Source organism: Cucurbita maxima, unplaced genomic scaffold, assembly GCF_002738345.1.
Source record: "Cucurbita maxima cultivar Rimu unplaced genomic scaffold, Cmax_1.0 Cma_Scf00002, whole genome shotgun sequence".
In the NCBI taxonomy this organism is placed as follows: Eukaryota; Viridiplantae; Streptophyta; class Magnoliopsida; order Cucurbitales; family Cucurbitaceae; genus Cucurbita; species Cucurbita maxima.
Window position 1 is genome coordinate 7,219,997 of NW_019272018.1, and position 25,655 is coordinate 7,245,651.

The 25,655-nt window shown below is 37.9% G+C and overlaps 3 protein-coding genes across 4 annotated transcripts in view; 1 reads left to right on the forward strand and 2 right to left on the reverse strand.

Annotated features, from left to right (window-relative positions):
* LOC111473102 (protein BONZAI 1-like) overlaps window positions 1-5,033 on the forward strand; it is a 5,616-nt gene extending 583 nt beyond the window's left edge. Inside the window, exons 2-16 of the mRNA XM_023118673.1 lie at window positions 278-325; window positions 660-808; window positions 901-949; window positions 1,347-1,403; window positions 1,610-1,798; window positions 1,891-2,025; window positions 2,381-2,442; window positions 2,568-2,670; window positions 2,764-2,878; window positions 3,156-3,232; window positions 3,314-3,451; window positions 3,555-3,719; window positions 3,948-4,061; window positions 4,438-4,534; window positions 4,653-5,033. Of these exons, the coding sequence (XP_022974441.1) occupies window positions 278-325; window positions 660-808; window positions 901-949; window positions 1,347-1,403; window positions 1,610-1,798; window positions 1,891-2,025; window positions 2,381-2,442; window positions 2,568-2,670; window positions 2,764-2,878; window positions 3,156-3,232; window positions 3,314-3,451; window positions 3,555-3,719; window positions 3,948-4,061; window positions 4,438-4,534; window positions 4,653-4,756 (1,602 nt within the window). The 3' untranslated portion in view covers window positions 4,757-5,033. The remainder of the gene's footprint in view (window positions 1-277; window positions 326-659; window positions 809-900; window positions 950-1,346; window positions 1,404-1,609; window positions 1,799-1,890; window positions 2,026-2,380; window positions 2,443-2,567; window positions 2,671-2,763; window positions 2,879-3,155; window positions 3,233-3,313; window positions 3,452-3,554; window positions 3,720-3,947; window positions 4,062-4,437; window positions 4,535-4,652) is intronic.
* Window positions 5,034-8,146: 3,113 nt separating this feature from the next.
* On the reverse strand, window positions 8,147-15,115 carry LOC111465604 (E3 ubiquitin-protein ligase ORTHRUS 2-like). Its single transcript, XM_023110076.1, has 9 exons — window positions 14,439-15,115; window positions 11,315-11,847; window positions 10,835-10,960; window positions 10,092-10,191; window positions 9,953-10,014; window positions 9,692-9,794; window positions 9,116-9,260; window positions 8,798-9,012; window positions 8,147-8,696 (listed from the first exon to the last, which is right to left on the reverse strand). The coding sequence occupies exons 1-9, from the start codon at window positions 14,898-14,900 to the stop codon at window positions 8,436-8,438; spliced, it is 2,007 nt and encodes a 668-aa protein (XP_022965844.1). The 5' UTR covers window positions 14,901-15,115; the 3' UTR covers window positions 8,147-8,435.
* Window positions 15,116-18,027: 2,912 nt separating this feature from the next.
* Window positions 18,028-25,645, reverse strand: LOC111496402 (floricaula/leafy homolog). Of its 2 annotated transcripts, XM_023146822.1 has the most exons (4): window positions 24,485-25,644; window positions 24,259-24,326; window positions 18,955-19,260; window positions 18,028-18,489 (listed from the first exon to the last, which is right to left on the reverse strand). In XM_023146822.1, the coding sequence occupies exons 1-4, from the start codon at window positions 24,915-24,917 to the stop codon at window positions 18,133-18,135; spliced, it is 1,164 nt and encodes a 387-aa protein (XP_023002590.1). In that variant the 5' UTR covers window positions 24,918-25,644; the 3' UTR covers window positions 18,028-18,132. The 2 variants fall into 2 exon arrangements, with proteins under 2 accessions (XP_023002590.1, XP_023002599.1); XM_023146831.1 differs by lacking the exon at window positions 24,259-24,326 and having other exon boundaries at window positions 18,955-19,277; window positions 24,485-25,645.
* Between the last annotated feature and the right edge of the window lie 10 nt (window positions 25,646-25,655).

Sequence of the window (25,655 nt, forward strand, 5' to 3'; positions counted from 1 at the left end):
CCCCCCCCCCTTTTTTTATTGTGCCCCTAACCTTTTCTACTTTGTTGCTGATCCCAATTGGGTTATGTTCTCTCTACTGTGGTATACACATTAAGTTTTTCTCTACAATGATTCCGCCTATTCTTCTTCTGCGTCGACCTCGGTTTTAGATTTTTCCTGTTCCGACATGTAGTCATGGTTGCTTCAGCTGTTGTTGCTTATTCTTAATTTCATAAAGTTTGTAGCCATCTAACTCATTCCATCCTCCTATTTCTTCTCCTTTATCTAATAATTGCAGATATCATTCTCTGCATCTAACTTGCGCGACCGTGATGTATGCTCCAAGGTCGGTATATCTTTTATAGCCTTTTATTTCTTTCCAAAGAATAACACTCATAAATTAGGCATTTTATGCCTATGTTTACAAGGATGCCGTAGTAGTTGCATCGCTAGACTGGGTGAAAAGATATCATGAATTCGCTGAAGTACTTCCATTCCTGAAGCTCTTTTTAAGTGATCGAGGATATCTAATGTATATTTACTCACTTGGAAGTCCCATTTTTTGCAACTTTGGTTTAGACCCCAACTTTGGATTTATTAATGTTAGTTCAATACCTGTCCGCCTGCTGATGCCATTGTTTCTTCAAAAAAATTCTTATCGGAAGTTTTATTTTCCTCAGAGTGATCCAATGCTGGTTGTCTACGCAAAAAGACGGGACGGATCTCTAGAAGAGCTTGACCGCACTGAAGTAGTTCAAAATTCATTAAATCCAAAATGGATCCATAAGCTTAATATTAACTATCAATTTGAGGTTGTGCAAACTTTGGTGTAAGTTTAAATGTTTGTTTTTTTATCTCTAGTTCACCAGATTAACATCTTGCTGGTGCTACGGTAATCAAGGCATTGATATCTTATCACAGGTTCTTTGTGTATGACGTTGATACTCAATATCACAGCCTAGGAGTAAAGGTAGACAGCCACGAGAACTTTTATTGCTTAACATATCCTTTGTGCCGAATATAGTTTAATTTTGACTAGAGATCTGTTATTAAACACATAATAGTAGATCCAGTATAACCAATACTCTCTAGCTTGAAGAGTGATATGTCATACTTGGTTGAGTTCCTATTTTTTCCTCATCTTCTTTTCCCACACCAGCTAGTATATTAATCTCTTGGAAAACTAGACATATCAAACTTTAACCATTTACCAGAAATCATTACTCGATTCATTAATTATTTATACTTTTATGAGAAGAAGAAGGGTGCAAATAATGTTGACATTCTGTTCTAAAGCATTATACTTACTACATTGTAATTATATGCTTGAGATTCAGTTGATGATGTGGAGACTCTTAATTGTGCAGATGCTGAAGCTAGATGAACAGAAATATCTTGGTGAAGCAACCTGTGTACTATCTGAGGTATTGCATGTAGTTTAAATTGTATATTCTATCATGCTGAGCATTTACTTGCATATGATTTGAGTGCTATATGCTGAATGTGGCTATTGAATACTTAGTATGCTTTCCGTTACAATCGTGTAGAGGGATATTATTTGCAGTCTAAGACAAATTATTTAGTTCGTGAATTTAGATTAATTTCACCACTGGCCTTTTCTATCTTGCAGATAGTTACCCAATCAGACAGGTCACTTACATTGAATCTAGTATATAGAGAAGAGTCAACCAGCTCTACTCATCCACACCACTGTGGAAAACTTACTGTTCATGCTGAGGAGTGTTTTAGCTCAAAGACCACAACAGAGATGATATTGAGGTGTTCAAACTTGGGACACAAGGATCTCTTCTCAAGAATTGTATGCAGTGTTGAGATGTTAATTCATTTCCATTTGTTATCTGTACAAGGAATGTGAATTATGTTTGTTGCATTTTCTGATTCATGGTATAGGACCCTTTTCTGGTTATTTCAAAAACTGTGGAGAGTAAGAGCTCCATTCCAGTTTGCAAAACTGAAGTAATAAAGAATGATTTGAATCCCACATGGAAGCCTGTGTTCCTGAATATGCAACAAGCTGGAAGCAAGGTACAATGTACTCCTTAGGACAATTTAAAACAAATGACCCCCCAATTAAGCATGGGCCATCACGCTAATCACTGTTGTGAATTTAATTAGCATACAACGTTGTGAATCCTATTTAATGTTTTTATCCTTTCGTATTTAATCTACCTTTGCAGCTCATTTTTCTGTAAGTTGTCTAGAAGTATGAGAATTGGTGCATCATGTGCTTTACAACCCAAGAATCGTATTGATAGTTTAATATTTAATTAATGTCATTCTGAGTGCAGATTATGTATTTCTACAGGGAAATAAAATAGGTATGATCCGTGGAGAGCATCTGATTTTCTGCTTTCTTATTGATTTTTGTATTTAATTGCAGGACAGCCCCTTAATAATAGAGTGTTTTAACTTCAATAGCAATGGAAGGCACGAGTTGATTGGGTAAATAGAGAAATTATGCTTCCAGAGTTCTTTTTTTTTTTTTTTTTTTTTTTTTTCCTTATTTTTAAATGAGTTCTTGAGTGCATGTGTTTCATTGTGACTTCGTGTGTTTTCTTTCTAATCAGAAAAGTTCAAAAGTCACTTGTGGAGTTGGAGAAGCTTTTTTTAAGTGGGGAGGGAGATAACTTATTCTCACTTCCTGCTGCTGGACATGATTACCATAACAAAGTCTTGAATAGAACTCCCAATGATATCCTTCGAGTTGTTTCTGTTCTTGGTTTCTACAATCGATTTTATTTATGAGTTCTGATTCCATTTCAGGTACTAAAAAGCCAACTATTTGTGGACAAATTCACTGAGAGCGTCCAACAAACATTCCTTGATTACTTGGCTGGTGGCTATGAAATGAACTTCATGGTGGCTGTTGATTTCACGGGTAACTAGTATTCTTGTACAATAAAATTATAGTTCTAAACCATAAATTCTCATACTCCGAATTATTTGTTACTGAGTTTGTCCGATGGCTAACTGAAGGTAGTGTTTTTCTAAAGCATACTTTCTCAACATGTATGTCAAGCAGTCATATTGGTTTTTTGCTGTTTGCATTAGAATTTAACTCACCACCTCCCCCCTCAGCTGGCTGAACCGAACTAGCTGTTGTTTGTGGCTGAACAACACATTCTCACCATCTAATTTCCGTGGTTTTCTTTTAGCTTCAAATGGAAACCCTCGCCTTCCTGATTCCTTGCATTTCATTGATCCTTCAGGACGGCCAAATTCATACCAGCAAGTGAGAAATGGATCCCTGATTTGAGCTCTACAAGTTTTTATTTTTCCTATTTGATTGTGACCTACCTCTTGACTATTTCAGGCAATCATAGAAGTTGGAGAGGTATTGCAATTTTATGACTCAGATAAACGCTTTCCTGCCTGGGGGTTTGGAGCACGACCTATTGATGGTCCAGTCTCTCACTGTTTCAACCTAAATGGAAGTAGTCACTACTGTGAGGTGGAACGGTTGCATAATACAAATTCACTTTCTGTTCCCCTAAATATTAATATTGCCAAATTCAACGTGCTTCTGTGTTAAACAATTGTAAGTTATCTTTTAGGTTGAAGGAACTCAAGGAATTTTGATGGCATATACAAGTGCGCTCCATAATGTGTCTCTTGCAGGACCAACACTTTTTGGGCCTGTGATTAACAATGCTGCATTAATTGCCAGTCAGTCTCTTGCAAATGGTGGGCGGAAGTACTTTGTTTTGCTAATAATCACTGTAAGAGCAAACAACCACTGAGTTATTTTTTACGATAATTTTGTATTAGTCCACAATATGTCCTTCTGTGTGCACTCTCTGTGCATCACGAACTACATCTTATCCCAGTTTGTCCATTATTCCTTATCATCAGGGCATGTTACTTGCATTTATTTTCTGGGGGACACTAAAAGATCCCCCTGTTTAAGCTTCAAGGTTTTGTTTCTGATGATGGCCGATTATCTGTAGGATGGAGTGGTAACAGATCTCCAAGAAACTAAAGATGCTCTTGTGAAGGCATCTGATCTGCCACTGTCTATTCTCATTGTTGGAGTGGGTGGAGCTGACTTTAAAGAAATGGAGGTATTTACTTTACTTGTATGTTCCTTCACAACTGATATCTATACGGCATTCAGGTGGCGTGAAGAAGCCACAGGGAAACTAATTTTAACTAGCTGGGAGTTTTTTTTTTTTTTTCCCCTTTTAATTTTGATTGTTTTTGGAGATCACGGTTGTTTTGTCCACCTAACCTGTTTTCATTTCTTAACCAAGAAAATGTTTATGTATAACAGCGCAAGTAGGATCAGTTTTGTTTTGTTATACGTTATTTAACTATATTTCCCAATGCTCAAAGGCCTTAAATCAGAGTTACAACCTTCCTTATAATTTTACTGGATTGTTAGGTCTCTTCTCTAATTTCCCATTGTATCGGAGTTGATTCTATTTAAACTCTACACAGGTTTTAGATGCGGATAAGGGAGGGAGACTTGAAAGCGCAACTGGACGTGTTGCTTCACGAGATATAGTCCAGTTCGTTCCATTCCGTGATGTACAAGGTGAGTAATTCTCTACAATGAAATTTGGATTCAACCATGATACGAAATGTGGAAAACTCCTGTCATGCTTATAGCTAACGTTTTCCTGTCATGCTTATAGCTAACGTTATACTTATAGGTGGAGAGATTTCTGTTGTTCAAGCATTGCTAGCAGAAGTACCTCATCAATTTCTGACCCATGTTCGAAGTAGAGATGTTCAACCAAATTCTAGATCAAGCTGATCGTGCCGAACATGTGCCTGAGAAATTGAACATTTATTTGTGCAGTCATCGCAAGATGGGCAGTTGTGAGATGTTGGACTGAGCTTAAAATCTTTCGTTTGCAGTTCAGTGTTCATACCAATGCTATGGATATATCAGTTCGATGGTTGGCGTTTTGCCAGGGGGGATACAAGTTTATTCGAGAGTGATTGTCGGCTTAGTTTTGCTAGGAACCCTTTTCCATTCATATCAGAGAGATTTCTTTATTCATATCTTCTGCTTTGCAACTTTATTTGCCGTTTATTTGCCGTTTAGTATTGATACCAGTTGTTAGCTCTGATACCAATTGTTAGGATCATTCAACAATCCACACGAAAGATTAACCAAAAGAACGGGAAGAGAGAGACAATACAAGTGGCTAAAGGTTTTATTATTGATGAGTATGTACAACAAGAAAAAATACATTTGCCTATAGTATAGTTTCAATTTACTAAATATAGGTTCCAAAGATTTAAACGGACATCACTAGGTGAATCTTTCAGCAACTCAACCTCAACCTCAACTCCAACTTGCTTTACCTCTAGTTCCTCAGCAAGAGTTTCAGGAGTTTCTTGAGTATCCGCTACAACATCACTATGTGAATCTTTCAGCAACTCAACCTCAATTCCCACTTGCTTCATCTCTAGATTCTCAGCAACAATCTCAGGAGTTTCTTGAGTATCTGCTACAACATCACTCTGTGAATTGTTTTGCAACTTAACCTCAACCTCAACTCCAACTTGTTTCACCTCTAATTCCTCAGCAAGAGTCTCAAGAGTTTCTTGAGTATCCACTACAACATCACTATGTGAATCTTTCAGCAACTCAACCTCAATTCCCACTTGCTTCATNGGAGTTTCTTGAGTATCTGCTACAACATCACTCTGTGAATTGTTTTGCAACTTAACCTCAACCTCAACTCCAACTTGTTTCACCTCTAATTCCTCAGCAAGAGTCTCAAGAGTTTCTTGAGTATCCACTACAACATCACTATGTGAATCTTTCAGCAACTCAACCTCAACCTCAACTCCAACTTGCTTTACCTCTAGTTCCTCAGCAAGAGTTTCAGGAGTTTCTTGAGTATCCGCTACAACATCACTATGTGAATCTTTCAGCAACTCAACCTCAACCTCAACTCCAACTTGCTTTACCTCTAGTTCCTCAGCAAGAGTTTCAGGAGTTTCTTGAGTATCCGCTACAACATCACTATGTGAATCTTTCAGCAACTCAACCTCAATTCCCACTTGCTTCATCTCTAGTTTCTCAGCAACAATCTCAGGAGTTTCTTGAGTATCTGCTACAACATCACTCTGTGAATTGTTTTGCAACTTAACCTCAACCTCAACTCCAACTTGTTTCACCCCTAGTTCCTCAGCAAGAGTCTCAAGAGTTTCTTGAGTATCAGCTACAACATTACTAGGTGAATCTTTCAGCAACTCAACTTTAACTCCCACTTGCTTCACCTTTGATTTCTCAGCAACAATCTCGAGAGTTTCTTGAGTATCAACTACAACATCACTCATCACTAGGTGAATCTTTCAGCAACTCAACCTTAACTCCCACTTGCTTCACCTTTGGTTTCTTAGCAATAGTCTCAAGAGTTTCTTGACTATCAGCTACAACATCATTAGGTGAATCTTTCAGTAACTTAACCTCAACTCTCACTTGTTTCACCTCTAGTTTCTCTGCAATAGTCTCAGGAGTTTCTTGAGTATCTGCTACAACATCACTCTGTAAATTTTTTAGCAACTCAATCTCAACTCCCACTTGTTTCGTTGTTCCAGTACTTTTCTTCAATTCTCTAACCGTCTTTGTGAATCTGTCCGCATCAAATACATCTTGTTCATAGTCGATGGTTTTTCGTACATATTCGACAGCGCCTTCAACAGATCTGACGTTGTCTTCTCCTTGATGATGTTGAACACCACGTTTCTGGATAGCGTCAACCGGATCATCCCTAAGGCTTGTCAATCCTTGAGCTTCCACTGTTCCGTGGTCATGGTATCCGACTTCACTCCCAATAGGAGTTTGTGAAGATCTTTCTAGTATTGATAATCTTCAATCTGCATCTTCCAGAAACTGAAATCGGATCCATCGAACTTCTCAATTCCAATCTTTGAACTTTCCATCTTCACAGATCGTGGTGACTTCCGCCTCGCTCTGATACCAGTTGTTAGGATCGATACCAGTTGTTAGCTCTGATACCAATTGTTAGGATCAATCAACAACGCACACACTCAATCAAGATGAACAAGAACAGTAGAAAGAAAATACAATAAGGAATATTGGCTAAAGATTTTATTGTTGATGACTTCTATCACAAGAGAAAATACAGAGAAAGAGAAAAAAAATACATGAATAATTGGTATATATATGGTTTAAATTTACTAAATATAGTTTCCAAAAATTTAAACTATCACATCTTTACCAAATCTCTATCATATATATCTCTCATATATTTACCAAATATTTTTCAAATATATCTCTACCATCTAAATATATTTCCAAATATATCTCTACACTCTGTATCAGGCTCCATATATATATTTCCAAATATATCTCTACCACATCAGCCTCCATATCATTATTACTAAATATCTTTACCAAATATATTTAGGCATTCCATATCCCAATAGATGATTACGAAATATCTTTCAAATATATTTTCAAATATATCTCTACCACTCTACCAGATGCACACATCAAGCTCCCAACAGATTCAATGAATAGAGAAAAATCATCACATGCAACAACATAACCATGCAAAAACTTTCCAAATATATTTTCAAATATATCTCTACCACTCTGTCAGATGCACATAATCAGGCTCCCAACCAACAGATTCAATGAATAGAGAAAAATCATCACATGCAACAACATAACCATGCAAAAACATGCGCCATGATAAAAGTCGCCACATTCATCGTGCTTCAGAACTCATTTACATCCAGAAAACACTAATACGATAAAATTTGATACATGTCATGAGACGAGAACCTTTTATTTCTGCATAGCTTGATACATGCTTGATAAATACATTCTACATATGTCTGCTTAAATTTTTGCGCACATTGATTTAATTACCATACAAAGCCAACCAAGCATCTTTTAGGGTATTAAATTACACACATATTTGTTCCTCACGTCCAAAGTAACTTTCAGGTCCAATAGCATTGGCGCAACGTAACAGTTCATGGAAAGGACAGAAAACATACTTAGACTATGTGCATGGTGTAAGCTGAAATCAAGGTTACTAAAGAGAACTTAGATGACAATATTTTAGGGCTTGGGTATTTATTTCGGCTCCTGGATCATGGCTTTCCGCATCTTCCACCGTATGTTCAAACCAAGAGAATTTATACACGAAATGAATGAAGTTGAAATGGGAATGGAATTTACATTCCAACCGACTCCCATCATGCCATCGCTGTGTATTGATGCCATTGCTGTGTATTACAAGTACAACTGAACCATTTACACAAGTTCTTAAAAAAAAAAAAAAAGAAGAAGAAATACAGTAATCCTGTCTGTCTAGCGTCTCCAATAACTAAACAACATAGCTGCTCAATATTGTCTTCAAATCAAATGACAGAGGCGCCCATCTACCCAAAATTATACCACTACCCAAGCCCATCGTCACATCATCCAACATCACTTGTGTTCATTCCAAATCATCCACGTGGACGGGGCTTGACGGCGAATCATTTTCCTCCCCACCATTAACCACCACCTTTGCTCGCTTTCTTGTTTCCACAGGGCGGCTGCTTTCATTTCCGTTGCTTCCATCTTTTCCCTCCTCTTCCTGTTCCCCTTCCCCTTCCCCTTCCCCTTCTATCTCGTCTTCACAGGGCTTCTCAGATGCATCCGCTTCTTCAATCTTACTTTTCAACGACTCGATCACATCCAACAATTCTCTATTTACCTATTGATACCACCAACTAGCCAAGTGAGAAAGAGGAACAATTTTCTTTATGTTAAAACGAAAAGAATATTTGTCTGGCATTCACCACACAGATTTATTACCTGAAGATTCTGTAGAAAATCAGATATATCCGTCGGGCAACAAGGGCAAGCCATGACATTCTTCCGGGATCTAAGAGCCCGTCCACCACTGTTTCTCTCTCTCAAGAATGACTTGCCCGCAAAAGCACCTTCCAAACATGACTTACAAAAGTTATGGGCACAAGGCGTAGTAATGGGCAGATTCATCACCTCCCGGCAAATAAGGCAGCTAAATTCTGCATATACAATTACATGCACAAGTGGAAAATGTTAAAAATGTTGGTTCAGCACCAAACAGCCTTTTCATTTTTTAGCGACTTTACTATATAATTAGACAACCTTTCAGTAACCTTTCTCGAACATTCATATTATGCGACTGCCTCATTCTCCTCCTTGACTTCTTCCCAGAAGTAGAATCTTCGGTTTCAACTGACTTCTTGCTCGTTGGTGGAGGTTTGCTCCACTTCCACCGACTATCTTTCTCCTGAAAGAAACTTGCAGATGCTCAAATTTACCACACCACGCTTCATTTATTAGCTTGGATAATTGTAGAAAAATTGTTCCTTAACCAAAAACAGTGAGTTTATGAAGTCCTCAAAACAGAATTTGCATACAAATTTGCAACAGCTAATTTATTTAGCGTAAAGTGATTATATAATCAAACATTATAAATATCTAGAAGAGTACTCTAGATTAGCTAAATATCATATTAAAGAGTCTACTATCCTTGGTTACTAATCATCCCAAATTCATAGAGAGCTCTTCATTTCTTCAAGGAATTTGTACAAGTTTAAAAAAAAAACTGATATTTACACAGAAAGAAACGGGGTTGGTTTTAATTCTAATTTAATAAAGGTTAAATATTGGGAGGAAAAGGGGGATCTCGTAAGTGAAATATAACTGAAGAGTACTCACATCAAAGTCCCATGAAGGATCTTTCTTCCTCTCCGTAATGTCTGTTGCTTTTTTTAACTCTGGAATTGCAGGTAAGGGTCTAGGTCGATCTCCATGTTCGTCACTGCAATTAAGAAACTTGTTGAGAGTGTTTGTTTAATGAAGGAAAAGACCTCGGAGGCAAAGCCAGAGACGGCAAAGCCAACTAGCACTTGATAACATAAAAGCAATTACATATTTTGAATGAACTGAAAAAAAGATACATAGTTAGAAAACACAAACCTTGTCCATGGTGCAGGATCATTGTCGCATCTAACAAACAAATACCGACATACCTTAAAGCCCTAATTTCAGGATACATATTTAATCAATAATCTGTTAAACAGATGGCAGTTTAGGGAAGGATAAAAAGCTTCAATACCTGAATTCCCACTTTACGCCAACACTTCTCAATCCTATAAATTCCATCATACCGCAACCCCTTTTCTGGAGCATATGAGGAACGCTTTTCTTTGTGAGATCTGTTATCAAGAGGGTTAACATACCACGTCAGTAAACTTCACATCCCTACATGGAATAAAGATCTAACCGAACATACAACATCAAGAAGCAACGGGTACTACTAGTTTCCCAAGGTATTTCACCAATTGTAATGCAATCACAACCAAAGAGGTCCACCAAGAAACTTCAATTCTTGCATGAAAAACCAATGCACTTTTGACAAGCGATAAAGAAAATAGTGAAAGTTGTCTGCCTTTCCCATATCTCTACCTTACATGGAAAAACAATTTGAACATGTTCAACCAAAACAGTATTAATTTAATTGCATTCTTTAGTTTCAAAATCAGAAGTTTACTCACGTCATACACTGGACATAAAATAAATGAGACTAATTTAAACCAAGAGCTTTTCCAGTTCTAAGTAAATAGAAATCCAATAATTCTTCGCCCACTCTGGAATTAAATCATAAACTCTCCTAACTTTTATGTAGAAAATGAAATATGAAGAGACCCAAGGCACTGTAAACCAGGTTTTGGTACTGTCTTCAGAAAGATATATTTTGTATAACTGAAGGTTCAAAACAAAATGGACGTACAACAACACATCAAATGAAATAGAAACCCCAAAATCATGAATATCAGGCATTAGTTTGCAGCCACCTACCTAACAACTCTAACAGGATAACCATTCAAGCAACTAACTTGTAGCGCTTTGTTTGATTTCTCAAATTTCTGGTCAAAAGACTGATCCTTGCTTGTACGCTTGTTCCCACTAAGGTCTCGACCTCCACTGCAATTAAATTACAGGCAGAATCATCAAATGCAATGGTTTATTGTGCATAGTGACAGAATAATATAAAAGAGAATTAAAAAAATGTTCAGGTAAGTAAATAAATATACCATCAAATTTACCCTGTACCAAACAGCTCAAAATCTTCAAAAGCTAAAAACAAAAAGGAAAATGGAAGAGACAAGATGGGGAATGGTACAAAACAATTTATTAAAAGATTATTCAAATCAAGAGCAGGCCGCCAGAATACCTGGCTTGTTATAAGTTTGCAGGACAGGGAAAAAAACATATAAAGATATAATAACTAACAAGGACAGGTAAAGAACAGACTGCATAAAGTATAGAAACCAAAACCTTCCAGTGTAGAGGAACCACTCCCCATGATCTTCATCATCTTGGTAACCACCAGAAAGTACCACTGATTGTGCACCGTTATTTGACTGCCCTGCTATGCCTGCAACATGTGGAAAGTGAGCACCCCACTGGCGACATTCTAACCTATCCTCCCAACATTCCCCAACCAGAACACCCTGGTTTCTCTCCGGATCATTTTCAGCAAGAATAGGACCAAAATGATCAGATGGAATTGTAACAAATATTTTTCCACTTGCAGCATTAGCTTTCCCTTTTTTTTGTGCCCGGTCAGTGGTATAGGCTTTATCTGGCCTATTTAGATTGTGGACAACATGATAAACCTTCTGAGATCCTCCAGAAATAATTGATTTTGACATTTTAGCCATACGTATGGCCACTACAAGTGTAGAATTAATACGGGGGTGGCTAGCCATTTTGGAGGGAATCACGCAGCGACACTTTGCACAAGTGTTCTTTCCTTGTCCAATCCACTTCTGGAAACATTTTAAGCAGAAATTGTGGCCACATGGAGTCTGGATAATGATATAGCCACGTTCTTATTAGTATGTAGTACAAAGTCCATTTATCAAACTTTTAATGGCACATGAACGAGATGCCTAAAGTAATCAACAGTAATACTAAAATTTCAAATATACAAACCAATAGGAATCATCAAGTGTTTGGCACTTGACGGGCACCAAGATGTTAATATTGATCAAAATAAAGATATTTGAAAAGTCAATTACATACCTTAAAGTTCTGAATTATACGATTATAGAATATATAAACAAATATATACACCAAAATAACATGAGTAGATTAAAAATCACGCCCCACAAAATTAAGTCAATAATTGCAAATAAGAAATTTTATGAAAGATTGGTTCCAATTACATTCCAAAATGAAAAAGTGCCAGCTGAAAAGGTCAAAATTTTACAAAAACAGCACAAATTCACAGAAAATTATAACTTCAAACATACAATGAAAGAAATATTCAATGGTTCAATGAACATGTTTCTTAATGAAGAAAAGCGTGTCTGATGGTGTAACATGACATTCTATGAAAACAATCTTGAATTAAGACCAAACTCTGGTAAAACAACTATTTGAGCCTTATAAACAACAACTAACATACTACTATGACTAACAAAAAGATTACAAGAAAAGATCTGACTACTTATCCATTGAGTATACCTGATTCATGAACAGGGAATCGTACATTAAAACACTCACACACCATCATCTTTAATTAGCTCCACTATATTTGTCACGGTCAATATGGCACTAATAACACTACAAATAACAGTTGTACAATACTTAACCACAAGAATCGCCATTTCCAAATCCACACAATATACAATTGGAGACACCATAATAAATAAACAACTAAACACGGAACTTTAGTTAATATAAAAAAATGAAGATAACAGTTACAGCCTACAAACCTCTATAATATTATTTCCCTTTTTATAATAACTACTTGACATTCAAGTGCAAAATCTATTATTTCATCCCAAGATAAGCACGCAATAATCTTCTCCAACAACAATTAATAATTGTGTTGAGTGCAACTCATAATACAAGACTGGTGCATAATGACTTACGATACAATCTTCTAAGACAAATTTTCTTATTTCAGACAAACTAAGGTTTATCAGGAAATAAACATTAAACAACAAAAGTTGATTAAGAGGATTTTACTCATGAAATATATTTGTTGTACTTTCAAAACCGATGGCCCAGCACCAATTAATCAGACATCCATAATTTTAGAACACCCGTATGGTTATCAGTTATCAAATTTTTTTTATTTGTACGGCCATGCCTCTACTTGGCCACCATTAAGATGCAAATTAATAGAAACTGAAAATAAGATAAGCATATCTAAAAAAAGTCCATAAAATAATCTGAAACAGATATTCAAAAAAAAAAATATTCATTTATATTTCAAATTGAGCATAACTCATTAAGACAAAACATCAATTGCCTTCCCTTAAAGTTGAAGGTTCTATCTTCCAACCACACAACATCTTTTTATAAACCATACAACATTTTTCAGTTCCACAGAATGTGAAGGCGGGGATTCAAACCTCTAACCTTTTTGATTAGGGATATGTCTAACCAATCAAACTATGTTTAGATTGACAGTAAGTTCTACAACATTTGTTCAGCAGTAATCATTAGAACATAAAATTTGAAAGAACTTCTCATTATTATCTGTGATGAGCACATCCAATACAGGTATCAACAAATGATCTGTCTAGGACTTGTAACCATCATCAAAACTGTCCAAACGTATTTGGAAAGAATAGTAAAATTTTAAGAAAACATGATAGACAACGAGTACCATATAGCATAATTCTATGTTCACAACTTTCAAGGACAACCCGTTCTTTTATATCCACATTTCCATAATAAACAATCATAGTTATATTCATCAGACCTGTGTTTCCACATGATGGCCAAGCCCCCTTTTTTTTTTTCTCTTTTGAGTTCGCAATGGCCAAGCTTATTGATGAAGGGTTGAGGGTGTTATACAACAACGATATAATTTTTTTTATATGATACAAGAGTATACGTTTCTACCTCGTATTAAGCTTCTGAATTTTAATATTAATGATAATTCTAATAACAACCTAAAACGCCTATGGACATTAATTGACATAATCATACGCTATCTGACCAGGTTAAAAACCATAAATTGCAATTGATTACGAATACTATTTGCTTAAAATAAGTCTCTGGCCTTTGAAACTAAGAATTTACTTCGATTAGTACAAATGATAGGGGAACCACATTTTATACACTGAAATTCTCAAGACAGAAAAATAAATGAACGTCAATAGGCAATAAACAGCCGTGTTTCATTTCGTCTAAACTATTGTACAGAAGATGAGTTGAAGTGAGACTGTAAAAATGAATTATACAGATTACAGCCAAAACATTTATTAGTTGTAGTAAGTGAATCGAAACAAAAAAAAAAAAAAAAAATCAGTAAGTTGGAAGATAACGAACAGTTTAAAACACGGTGAAAGATTGTTGCAGGCAAAGCAAGGGCAAGAAAAAAGGAGCAGGTGGCCCGGCATGTTAAGGAAAGCAAAGAAAGACGCGATGGGGAACTTACAGTGACGGGCCTTTCTGGTAACTGCATGCAAAAGGAGCACTTCAATCTCTCGTCGAACAAATCCAAAACATCGTCCCCTCTTTTTTCGTTGGCATCATGATCATCCTTCTCAGACTGAGACTTTCCACTGAGGAGCTCCTGGCGCTTATTTGCCTTCTCGCGGTCAGTAAGGGAGGCATCGGCCTCAATGGCTCGAATCGCAGTAACCAGGTCATTGGAAGGCGTAACGGGAAGTGGACAGCTAGCGGGTGGAGGCAGGGAAGCATCTTCGGGTGGGGGGGAACAGTCGGGACAGTCCCATTGAAGGGTAGATGCCAGGATTTGAGGGGGATTTGAGAGACAGCCGACGTGCCAAGGGGCGACGCAAGTTTTGCAAGTGATCGTCTCCAAGTCGGAAGGCTTGGCCTGGCAGCGCATGCAAATGCCATCGCCGTCGCAAGGCAACTGAGAAACCTGCGCCATGGGAAGGAGAGTGCTAATGAGAGACAGAGAGAGGGAGGGGAGACGGAGACCCAAAGCCCAGACCCGTTGTGAATAGACGATTGAAACGATTGGGATTGGATGATCGCATCGTGCCGGCTAGTCGCTGCAACAGTGGATTTTATAGGAGAATGTGCGAAGGAAGGGACGGCGGGTTTTTGAAACTTTTGGTTCTTGTTTTGAAATTCGGGAGTGCGGGTGTTAATTACATTTTTTTCCTCTACAGATTTTAATTTTGAATCAACCCCAGGAGTAAGAAATTAGTAGTTACTTTTACTTCATCAAAATTGGATGCTGTTATTTTTAATATGCATTTGATTTATGACACTTTCAAGGGATTTCTCTTTCACTAATTTATATGAACATGGGATTTAATTATTTAGAACCAATCAAATAAAATGTTCGACTTTAATAAATATAATTTAATGATTTTAATAGATATGTGTAGTCGAAAGATATGATTTGTCGGATAGTATAGATATTTAAAACTTGGTCATTCGTAATAAATGAAACGGATAAAGAATTTGATAAGAAAACACAATCTTTTATTGTAAAAATGTATTTTGCGTCCGACAATTATTTGTCGTATTACATAGATCGTATCGGTTACTTAAAACTCAGTCGATCGCAATAAATGAAACGGATAAAAAGTCTGATATGGAAACACAATCTTATGTTATCGAAACGTGTTTTGCATTTGACAAATTTTGAAGATAATATTGCATAATTAGAGAATAATAGTAAATTAGCTCGGTGGGTTCTTAGTGAATTGCATAAAACTCAAATATAATTGTAGTTGGATAAGATTGCAATTAGAAGGCTAGTTAAGGTGTGGCGCTTAAAAAATATATAATTATAGGATGATAGGGTGATTTAAAAAATAGGGAGGGTGATGTTGGTGCAGAAGTTATTGCAATCCAAAAAGTGGAAGGTTAATTACCTCTTCCCTTCTGGCAGTGCTTTATTGGTTACTAGTGGAAATGTTGCTGTCAATGTCGAGGGTGAATATATGGTAGGCCATTCAATATTTTATAATTTTAATTTAATGTCAACAAAAAAAATTTATATTTACTTGTAACTCGTTTCCAAATATATATTAAATTGTAACGTCCTTTTCCGCCGTCCACAGTTTTTCCTTTATTTTATTGTTTTATTACGTAAATTTTAAACTTACTTACAAAACTTTTTAATTAACAAATTTGCCTTCATCTATGAGATATTAATTAAAAATTTTAAAAAAATTTAAGATTTATTTGACACTAAATTGATAATTTAGAGAATTGTTTAAAATTATGAGATTTATTAGGCATTTTGAAAATCTGTGGACAAAAAAGACGTACAAATCAAAGTTTAGAGGACTAAATGTAATGTTTTGATAAAATAACAATAATTAATTATAATTAAAAAAAAAAATATATATATATATATATATATATATATATATATATAGCAAGCGCTGCTGTCAGGGAAAAAGAAGGGAAACCCACGTGGAAGGGAGGCTTGCTCATGCAATGGGGAAAAGAAGGGAAAACCACGTGAAATGGAGGCTTGCTCATGCAATGGTGGAAGCTTTGGCTGAGGAACTGGGAGCGTTACAATGATATTGAGACGGTTTTAGCAGGGAGTTTGACCAAGGAAAGTTGAGAGTAAATGCAGTAACAAAATCCATTCAAAATTGAATTGAAGATGTACTGAGTACTCAGCTGCCAACACGAGTATTTTTTATCATCAATTAGATTGAGAGTGAGTCTTACATGTGAGTATGAAATTTATGATAAACCAGTCTACTAAACATTTCAGAACCCAGAACCCCTGAACGAAGCACTAAGTGTGAAGTTAGGAACCAAGTATAATGGGTAGTTTTATTGGGAATTATAAACTAAGCTTGTGAATCGAGAGATCGGTTGGATCAAGACTCCAATCTATACTAAAAATTTTAAGAGGGAAGGTTAATTATAAAACTTAAATGGTTACTTAGGTAAGTAAATTAATTATTCACCAAAATTATTTTTATTTTTAGATAGACCAAGATGCAGTTTGATCGAAATAGTGGCGTGGATGAACGAAGATTTTAGAGATGCTACCTAGATCCGAATTTGCTTGTGTTATTTACTTATTTCCTATTTTGAAGCGTTTTTGTATTGTTCATAATTTTATTGTAAATATGTATTTTCTTTTTCGTTGTTGTACTTTTAACATTTTATATTAGTAAAACTTTAGTTTTAATAAAAATCTAATTTGTGTAAATAGTAATGACCTAACAAACAAGCTGACATTACACTAAACTTGTAATTTAACCTATTTTTATTACAAAAACTCCACAAACTTATTTATTTACATGATATTATTTAAAGAAAAAAAAAAAAACTTGCTAGCTTAAAAAAAAAAAAAAGAAATCACATAATTCAACTTTTTTTACTTTTTTTTTTGTTGAACTGAAATAATATTATTAATAATAAACAATTTTTTTTTTTTTAATCTCCATTTTGGTCCACAAAACAACAATGGATTGAAATGACGTTATTTACAAAAACATATAATATATATAGTTGGCACTATTTTATGACTTTTGTTCGAGATCTGGTTTCATGAAACATATAATATATATAGCTGACACTATTTTGTGAGTTTTGTTGGAGATATCATTTCATGTTCTTTACATACAAAACAAATGAATTTTACTTTTTTTTTTATTCGGTGGCTTAAATTGGAATTAATTTTAAAAATGTTCACACACAATCAGAAAATTGAGAAGATTTGAATATGCTATTGTGAATATTCTAAATTGCAGACTTCATGTTAAAGATGAACATTTATATCTTTTAACAGCGAACCATTTTTTATTACACAAGTTCAATTTAATTTGTATGTACTAGACTCCCTTTATTAACATATGTATTTATTGTTTCAAACTCCTCTTGCTAACACAATGAACCACTTTAAGCTAGGCTTAGGCCCATTTTCACTTTGAGCACTATTTTGAATATGGTTCGCTGTATGGTTTTGGCATTTTCATCCCATGTTGTTAGCCACACACGAGGAGAGACAAAATTAAAGTTTATTTTTATGGAGGCGGGGGTGGGGTCTACACATTGTTATATATAATTTGATATGGAAAGAAAAGGTAGCATCCATTTCGTATCCAACAATAATGTCCTACTTTTGCTTCCTAGCGGATGATAGAAGCTGAAGGCAGCGATAAGAGAGTATGAAGTTAAAATGGCAAGTGATTTACGGCGGCGGAGGTGGAGGCTTTGGCACTGTTGCGCTCGGCGTGGCAGAGTTGGCGGAGTTTAGTGGGCACATACCAGATGGCGAGGCGTGGATGTGCGTTGAAAATGGCATCGATGTCCCAACCTTGGGCAGCTGCTGTGGCTACCAAAGGCTTATAGCATGCCTGTCGCCAAGCTCCCACATTTTCACCCCTCTCTTTGAAAACCCTCCTCAACGCGTTGGACGCTTCCTCGTCCAGACAATGCAACGCATAGCAGTGCACGTAGTGTCTCATTTTTGGCTTGTTTATGTAACTTGCTCCCACCTTCTTCGCATATCTAAACACCTGGTTTGTCACCTGCTGGGTCGCATACATGCCACTTGCATTACATATATATACTCAAACGTGGAAGATTTAAGCAACAATTCAAAACAAGTTATTATTATTATTATTATTTCCTTTTCTCCCTATACTTATCCTTTAACCTATATTCTATCGCCATCTTTGACTGCCCGCCCCTCTCAGTCTCATACAGTACGAAATCATCACAAAAAGTTAATTTGACACGGACAACGCACCCACCTCTCCCTTCACTGCGCTTCACTTGTCACGCTTTCTACTTTTCATTTAGGCCCTACGGACCCTCTCCTTTAGTTTCCCTTCATACCTCCATTGTCCAAAAATTTATTTTCTAAATTAGATGATATTTAGAGTGATCGTCATGTTTTGAACAGCGGATAGAGGAGGGTAGTTAAGTTAAGTTAATTTCTGGTGGTGGAATTTGAAAAAGTAAAGAGAGAGGGAGAGAGAGAGAAAGAATACCTTAGTGGGACATTTTTCTCCTCGTTCCTTGGCAATGTTCTGGACTTGGATCAAAAACTCACGACACTGCTCATAGAGGTGGAAGAGATAGTCAAGGCCGTTCTTTTTCCCCCGTGCAACCTCCCCTGGCTCGGTTACGATGAATGGATGCTCCCGCTGTCTCTCGCTGACTTCCATATTATCCTCCTCCTCCCCACCTCCCTCCTCAGTTTCATCGTGATGATCCTCCTCCATCACCATCACCTGCTTCTTCTTTGATCCGTTTCTCTTCCGCTGCTTCTTCCTCATCTCACCCGCTGCAACTGCCTGTTGAACACAACTCACTGTGGGAAACACTCGCTCTCTTTATTAAGACCAATCGAGAAGAGAATACAAGACACTCTGTAGAATACTTCTGCTTTTTATTGTTTTTAGATTTCTTAGATGAATAACCTAGGTAGGGTGGGGGTATTTATACTAAGAGTAAACAATCTATATTTAACCAATCTAAATCTAGACCTAACCGATTTGAATCTAGACCTAACAAATTGAATCTTTCTCCTAAAATATCTACATCTCTTTCTCCTAAAATCTCTACTAAAATAAATATACTGGGCTCGTACAATTAGGCTTGACTCTATTGGGCTAGTACAATTATTGGGCTTGACTCTATTGGGCTAGTGATGATATTTCAACACTCCCCCTCAGCACTAGTCCTCATTCGCTGCATCATGTTGAGCTGACAGCGAAAGCTCTCATGTTTGCTAGTATTCAACCCTTTTGTAAACAAGTCTGCCACTTGGTCATCTGTCTTGATCTGCTGCATCTCAATTTCTTCCTTTAGGACCTTCTCTCTAATGAAATGGTAGTGCACCTCCACATGCTTTGTTCTAGCATGAAACACTGGATTTTCTGCAAGGCGAATCGCAGATTGGTTGTCGCAAAGAAGTGATATTGGATAGTCAATTTTCTGGTGCAAATCTTCCATCAAGAGTTTTAGCCATGTACTTTCCTGGGCTGCTCCAGCCGCTGCTCTATACTCTGCTTCTGTAGTTGATAATGATACTGTTGGTTGTCTCTTGCTACACCAAGAAATTGTTCCCGAACCAAACTTGAACACATACCCAGTGGTTGACCTCCGAGTATCGTGGTCTCCTGCATAGTCAGCATCACAGTATCCAACTAGCTTGCAGTCTTTGCTTCTTTTGTACAAAAGACCATAGTCGATTGTACCTTTGATATATCTCAAGATCCGTCGAGCTGCATCCAGATGAGGCTTCTTTGGACTTTGCATGTATCGACTCATAACCCCAACTGCATACGAGATATCAGGTCGAGTTAAAGTTAGGTAGATAAGACTACCTACTAGTTGTCGGTACGTTGTTTCATCGTTCAACTCTTTGCCTTCATGTGCACAAATCTTGGCATTTATCTCCATCGGTGTTGAAACTTGCTTGCACTCTAACATGTTGAACTTCTGAAGCATGTCTCTGGTATACTTTTGTTGGCAGAGAAACAGTCCTTCATCTGTGCGATCAACTTCTAGGCCTAAGAAGTGTTTAAGCTCTCCTAGCTCTTTCATCTGAAAGCGTATTGATAAATTTTCTCTTGTTTGATAAATTTCTCTTTCATCGTCCCCGGTGATAATCAAATCGTCCACGTAGACCAACACAATTGTCAAATTTCCTTCTCTTTCTTTGATGAATAGGCTTGAGTCTGCATGCGCAACTGAATAACCACTTTGGGTAAGAAATTCAGCAATCTTACCATACCAAGCTCTCGGTGCTTGTTTCAGTCCATAAAGAGCTTTTCTAAGCTTGCATACATAATTAGGATTAGCTGCACTCTCAAATCCCTTTGGTTGGTTCATATAAATCTCCCTGTCTAGCTCTCCGTGCAAGAAGGCATTCTTCACATCCATTTGCCACAGTTTCCAATCTTTACTTGCTGCGAGTGCTAGCAGAACTCGTACGGTAGTAATCTTTGCCACTGGACTGAATGTTTCATCATAATCTAGTCCATATTGTTGAGAAAATCCTCGAGCCACGAGTCGAGCCTTGTATCTCTCGATTGATCCATCCGGTCGACGCTTTATTTTATAGACCCACTTGCAAGAGACGGGTTTGATATCTCCTAGTCTTGGCACTAGTTCCCAAGTTTGATTATGCTCCAAGGCTATAATTTCTTCCTCCATCGCTTTCTGCCAAACCGAGTTTTGTGATGCTTCTTCATATGTCTCTGGTTCGTAAACTCTATCTTCTACAATAGCTGCATTTGCATACTTAGGATTTGGCCTTCGGATTCTATTTGATCGCCTAAGTTGTTGATGTGTTGTTTCATTTTTATCAGATTCGCTTGATTGAGTCACCTCCTGCTTGTCAATATCAATGTCGCTTGGACTTTCAGATGCATCGAAATTTGATTGAATTTGTGTAGTTTGCTCCCCCAGCTTCTGTTGTAGAATTTCTTCAATGTTTGAATCTGATAAGACTTTCTTCTCCGAGGACCACCATGTAGATGCTTCATCAAAAACTACATCTCTTGATGTATAGTATTTTCCACTTGTTGGATCACAGCACCTCCATCCTTTTCTTTGATTGTCGTATCCAACAAATACACACTTGACTGCTTTCTTGTCAAACTTGCTACGTAGATGGTCAGGCACAAATACATAGCAAACACAGCCAAATACTCGGAAGTAACTAATTGTAGGTTTCATATCCCATAGTATCTCAAATGGTGAGACGAACCCTAGCTTTGGTTGAGGAAGCTTGTTGATCACATGGGCAGCAGTTCGCATAGCTTCAGCCCAAAATCTTCCTGGAACGTTCTTTGCGTGTAACATGCTTCGACAGGTTTCTGCAAGGTGTCGATTCTTTCTTTCTGCTACACCATTTTGTTGTGGCGTGTTGGCACATGTAAATTGACGTCGTATCCCACACTCGTGTAAATATTGATCGAACTCATCTGACGTGTATTCTCCGCCATTGTCTGAACGTAGACAACGAATCTTCGCTCCTACTTCTCCTTCGACCATCATCTTGAATTCTTGAAACTTTGAGAACGTGTCAGACTTTTCTTTCATAAAGAAAATCCACACATATCTTGAGTAGTCGTCAATAAATGTCACCATATACCGCATTCCGCTGATCGATGCTTGTTTGACTGGGCCGAACAAATCAGAGTGAACTAACTCTAATGGTTTCTTTGCTTTGAAACTTGACTCTTTGTATGGTAATTGATGAGCTTTACCATACTGACATCCAGCGCAGACAACGTCTGTTTTGACTTCCAGTTGTGGTAGACCTTTGAGCATAGATTTCTCCATAATCAGCTTCAACTTATGGTAGCTAATATGTCCCAATCTTGCATGCCATAGATCTGTCGTCTCATTCTTTCGGGTCTTGTCAACATAGGCAGACTCTGCAGATAGAACGTAGACAGACTCCACTCTTCGTCCTTCTATCGTCGGCTTTCCTATTATCTTAACATCTTGATAAACTTTTACATCTTCTGGCCCAAACAAGACATAGCTTCCTGATGTTGTTAGTTGTGACACTGACAACAAGTTCTTCTTTATACCCGGTACATGATAAACATTATGTAGCGACACTGTATCAGACTTATTGCCAGGCATGATTGTCGTATTGCCGATTTGAGCAATTGATAACTGTGTGTTATTTGCTGTACGTACCATACGACTTCCTTTGTACTCTTTCTTGTCTTGCAATTTTCTCTGATCGCCAGTCATGTGATTTGAACATCCTGAATCAACGATCCAGTCATTCTCATAGTTGATATGGTCTTCCATTGTCGCCATGAGTGCTAGCTCGTCTTCTTCTATGGGACATAGTACCTCTGCATCCCATTCATCTTCTATCTTCTTTTTGGATATTGCCACATTGTTTTCAATGGTCTTTTTCCTGGACCAACAATCTCTAGACATATGGCCCTTTTTCCCGCAGTTATAGCAAATACCACCAAATCTCGTTCTTTGAAAACTCTTGTTGTCGTTCTTCTGAGCTCTCTCAGGTTGTGCAATCCCTTGGTGGCTTCTTCTTTTGTCACCATTGTATCCACGTCTGGTAGACGGCCTATTATTGCTCTGACTTTCACTCGTGTAGAGTGCTTCTTCACCCTTCAACGTGAAGCCTCCCATTTGTTTAGCCATGGCTTCTTGGCTGGCTAACAAATTTTCGAACTCTACCAGTGATGGTTGAGTGGGCCATCCTTGTACAGCAGCAATGAAGCTTCGATATTCTGGTCGCAATCCGTGGATTATAATCCTCTTCATTCGAGATTCTACAATGGCGGACTTTGGGTCTAGTTCAGTAATCTCCCGACAGATCGATTTGACCTTGTGGAAGTACTGAGCAATCGTCATATCACGTTGTGAAATTGACAACAACTCATTCTCCAGAAGTTGTAGTCTCGTATCATTCTTCTTTGAGAACAACATCACGAATGTGTCCCATGCTTCTTTCGGTGTCTTGTCATCCCAAATATGTTCTAACATCTCTTCTCCGATGGTGGTCTTCAAGGCAAACATTGCTTTGCCTGCTTTGATTCTCCATTTGCGCAAGGCGTCGTTAGAATCCTCCTCTGGCGGCGTAGTTTCACACCCGCCAACGATCTCCCAAAGATCCTGTCCTTGTAAATAGGACATCATGCATGTTGCCCACGTGTTGTAGTTGTTGTTGTTGAGTTTCTTAATTCCTCCAACGATTTGGAAATCACTCATCGTGTTGGCCATACCTCAGTAATACCAAACAAGTTCTTTTGACACAAGACTTGCAGAGTCACAGACTTCTCACGACACAAAAGAAACTCACTCACCACTAATCTCAAGAAATCGTTTCTGATGTGGAAGATCAGGCAGAGCTGCAACCACAGAGCATACTAAGGATTCCAAGAGATCAGATAACCTACACTAACCTCGCTCTGATACCAAATGTTGAACACAACTCACTGTGGGAAACACTCGCTCTCTTTATTAAGACCAATCGAGAAGAGAATACAAGACACTCTGTAGAATACTTCTGCTTTTTATTGTTTTTAGATTTCTTAGATGAATAACCTAGGTAGGGTGGGGGTATTTATACTAAGAGTAAACAATCTATATTTAACCAATCTAAATCTAGACCTAACCGATTTGAATCTAGACCTAACAAATTGAATCTTTCTCCTAAAATATCTACATCTCTTTCTCCTAAAATCTCTACTAAAATAAATATACTGGGCTCGTACAATTAGGCTTGACTCTATTGGGCTAGTACAATTATTGGGCTTGACTCTATTGGGCTAGTGATGATATTTCAACACTGCCTCCCAAGTTCCTCCTCCTCCGCTCCCAACCACCTCTTTTTCCTGCTGCACCGGCTCTTCCGATAGCCCTGTAATGTTATTATAACCACGCCTCGTCATGCCTTATTCTCTACCTACTATGACAACCCTCACTGCTTCCATGTATAAAACACCAATATTTGGCTATTTACACAAATAAATGTATGAGCAGGAAAAAGTAAGGGAAAGAAAAATAGAGTTATCTGACCTTCCTGGGAAAGGGCATCCAGGACCACGTTGTTATGGGTGTCATTGGAGAAGAGGTGCCGGCGCCTGGAGGAATCCATCTCGTCATCTACACGTCTGCGCTCGGCTCTTACAGCAGCCTTAATTCCGTATCTCTCACCTACCAGAAGTTCCCACCGGAAAATATGAGAGAGGCTGTTTATCATATCCTCCAACTCTTCGTCTTTCATGTCCAGGAGGGTGCTGACGGTGAATCCCAGCTCCGCAATTTTAGCGGCGGTGTAGTACCTGATCCCGTAAGCCTGGAACAACTCCTCCAGGCCTCCCAGTTCCAATTCCCTGGGCCGCAGCGAGTAGGGCGGCAGTGGTGCTGGGAGGGATGCGCCGCCGCCTCCCCCCACCATTCCTCGAGGATCCCATTTGAACAAAGTGGCGGAGAGGGCTTCTGGATCCATTAGCGGAATTGGATATGTATGTGTTTGTGTTTGTGTGTATGTGTATGTGATTGTGGTTGGAACACAACTACAAACAATGCAACCTGTTTGTGCACTTTTTGCACACTTCTTCTGCTTGGTCCAAGGGTCTCAAATCTCAACTCCACAGAACTCAGGCGGCAAGAGGCCACAGAGAGAAAGAAAACAATAGGAGGGGTATGGGAGGGAAGGAAGCTGCTGGTGCACCCTATAAAGGCAACCCTTTACAAAATGACCGAAAATGCCCTCCCCTCACGTCCCACAACTAACCACACCCACAGAAACTCAGCAACTCCTGCAACGGCGTTTGCGTAACTAACTAGGTGGCTCTGGCACAGTGGATGTAAATATAAAATATGGGCAGGGCAGGGCTGGGCAGGGGTGCCTGCTTTGCTTTGCTGTGCAGTGCAGTGCAGGGAGGTGGTTGTTTTGTTTGTATTATCTAGTAAGCCTAACCCTATCTGTAGCTGTTTAGTTAATGCATGTTTGGAATCCAGTTGTGACCACCAGTTCTTATTTAATCGCTAATTCTACCTTTTAACTCTTAATTCGGCATGCCTTCAGCCGACAGCCGGTGCCATCTCCATCTCCATCTACTTAGTGCTGAGAAGGGAAGGGCCATCTTGGTAATTTGAATCAATGGAGTTGGAATTTTAAGCCAAAAAAAAAGAAAAGAAAGACTTTTGAGAAAGTAGAGAGCAGAGAGAGCAGAGGAGAGGA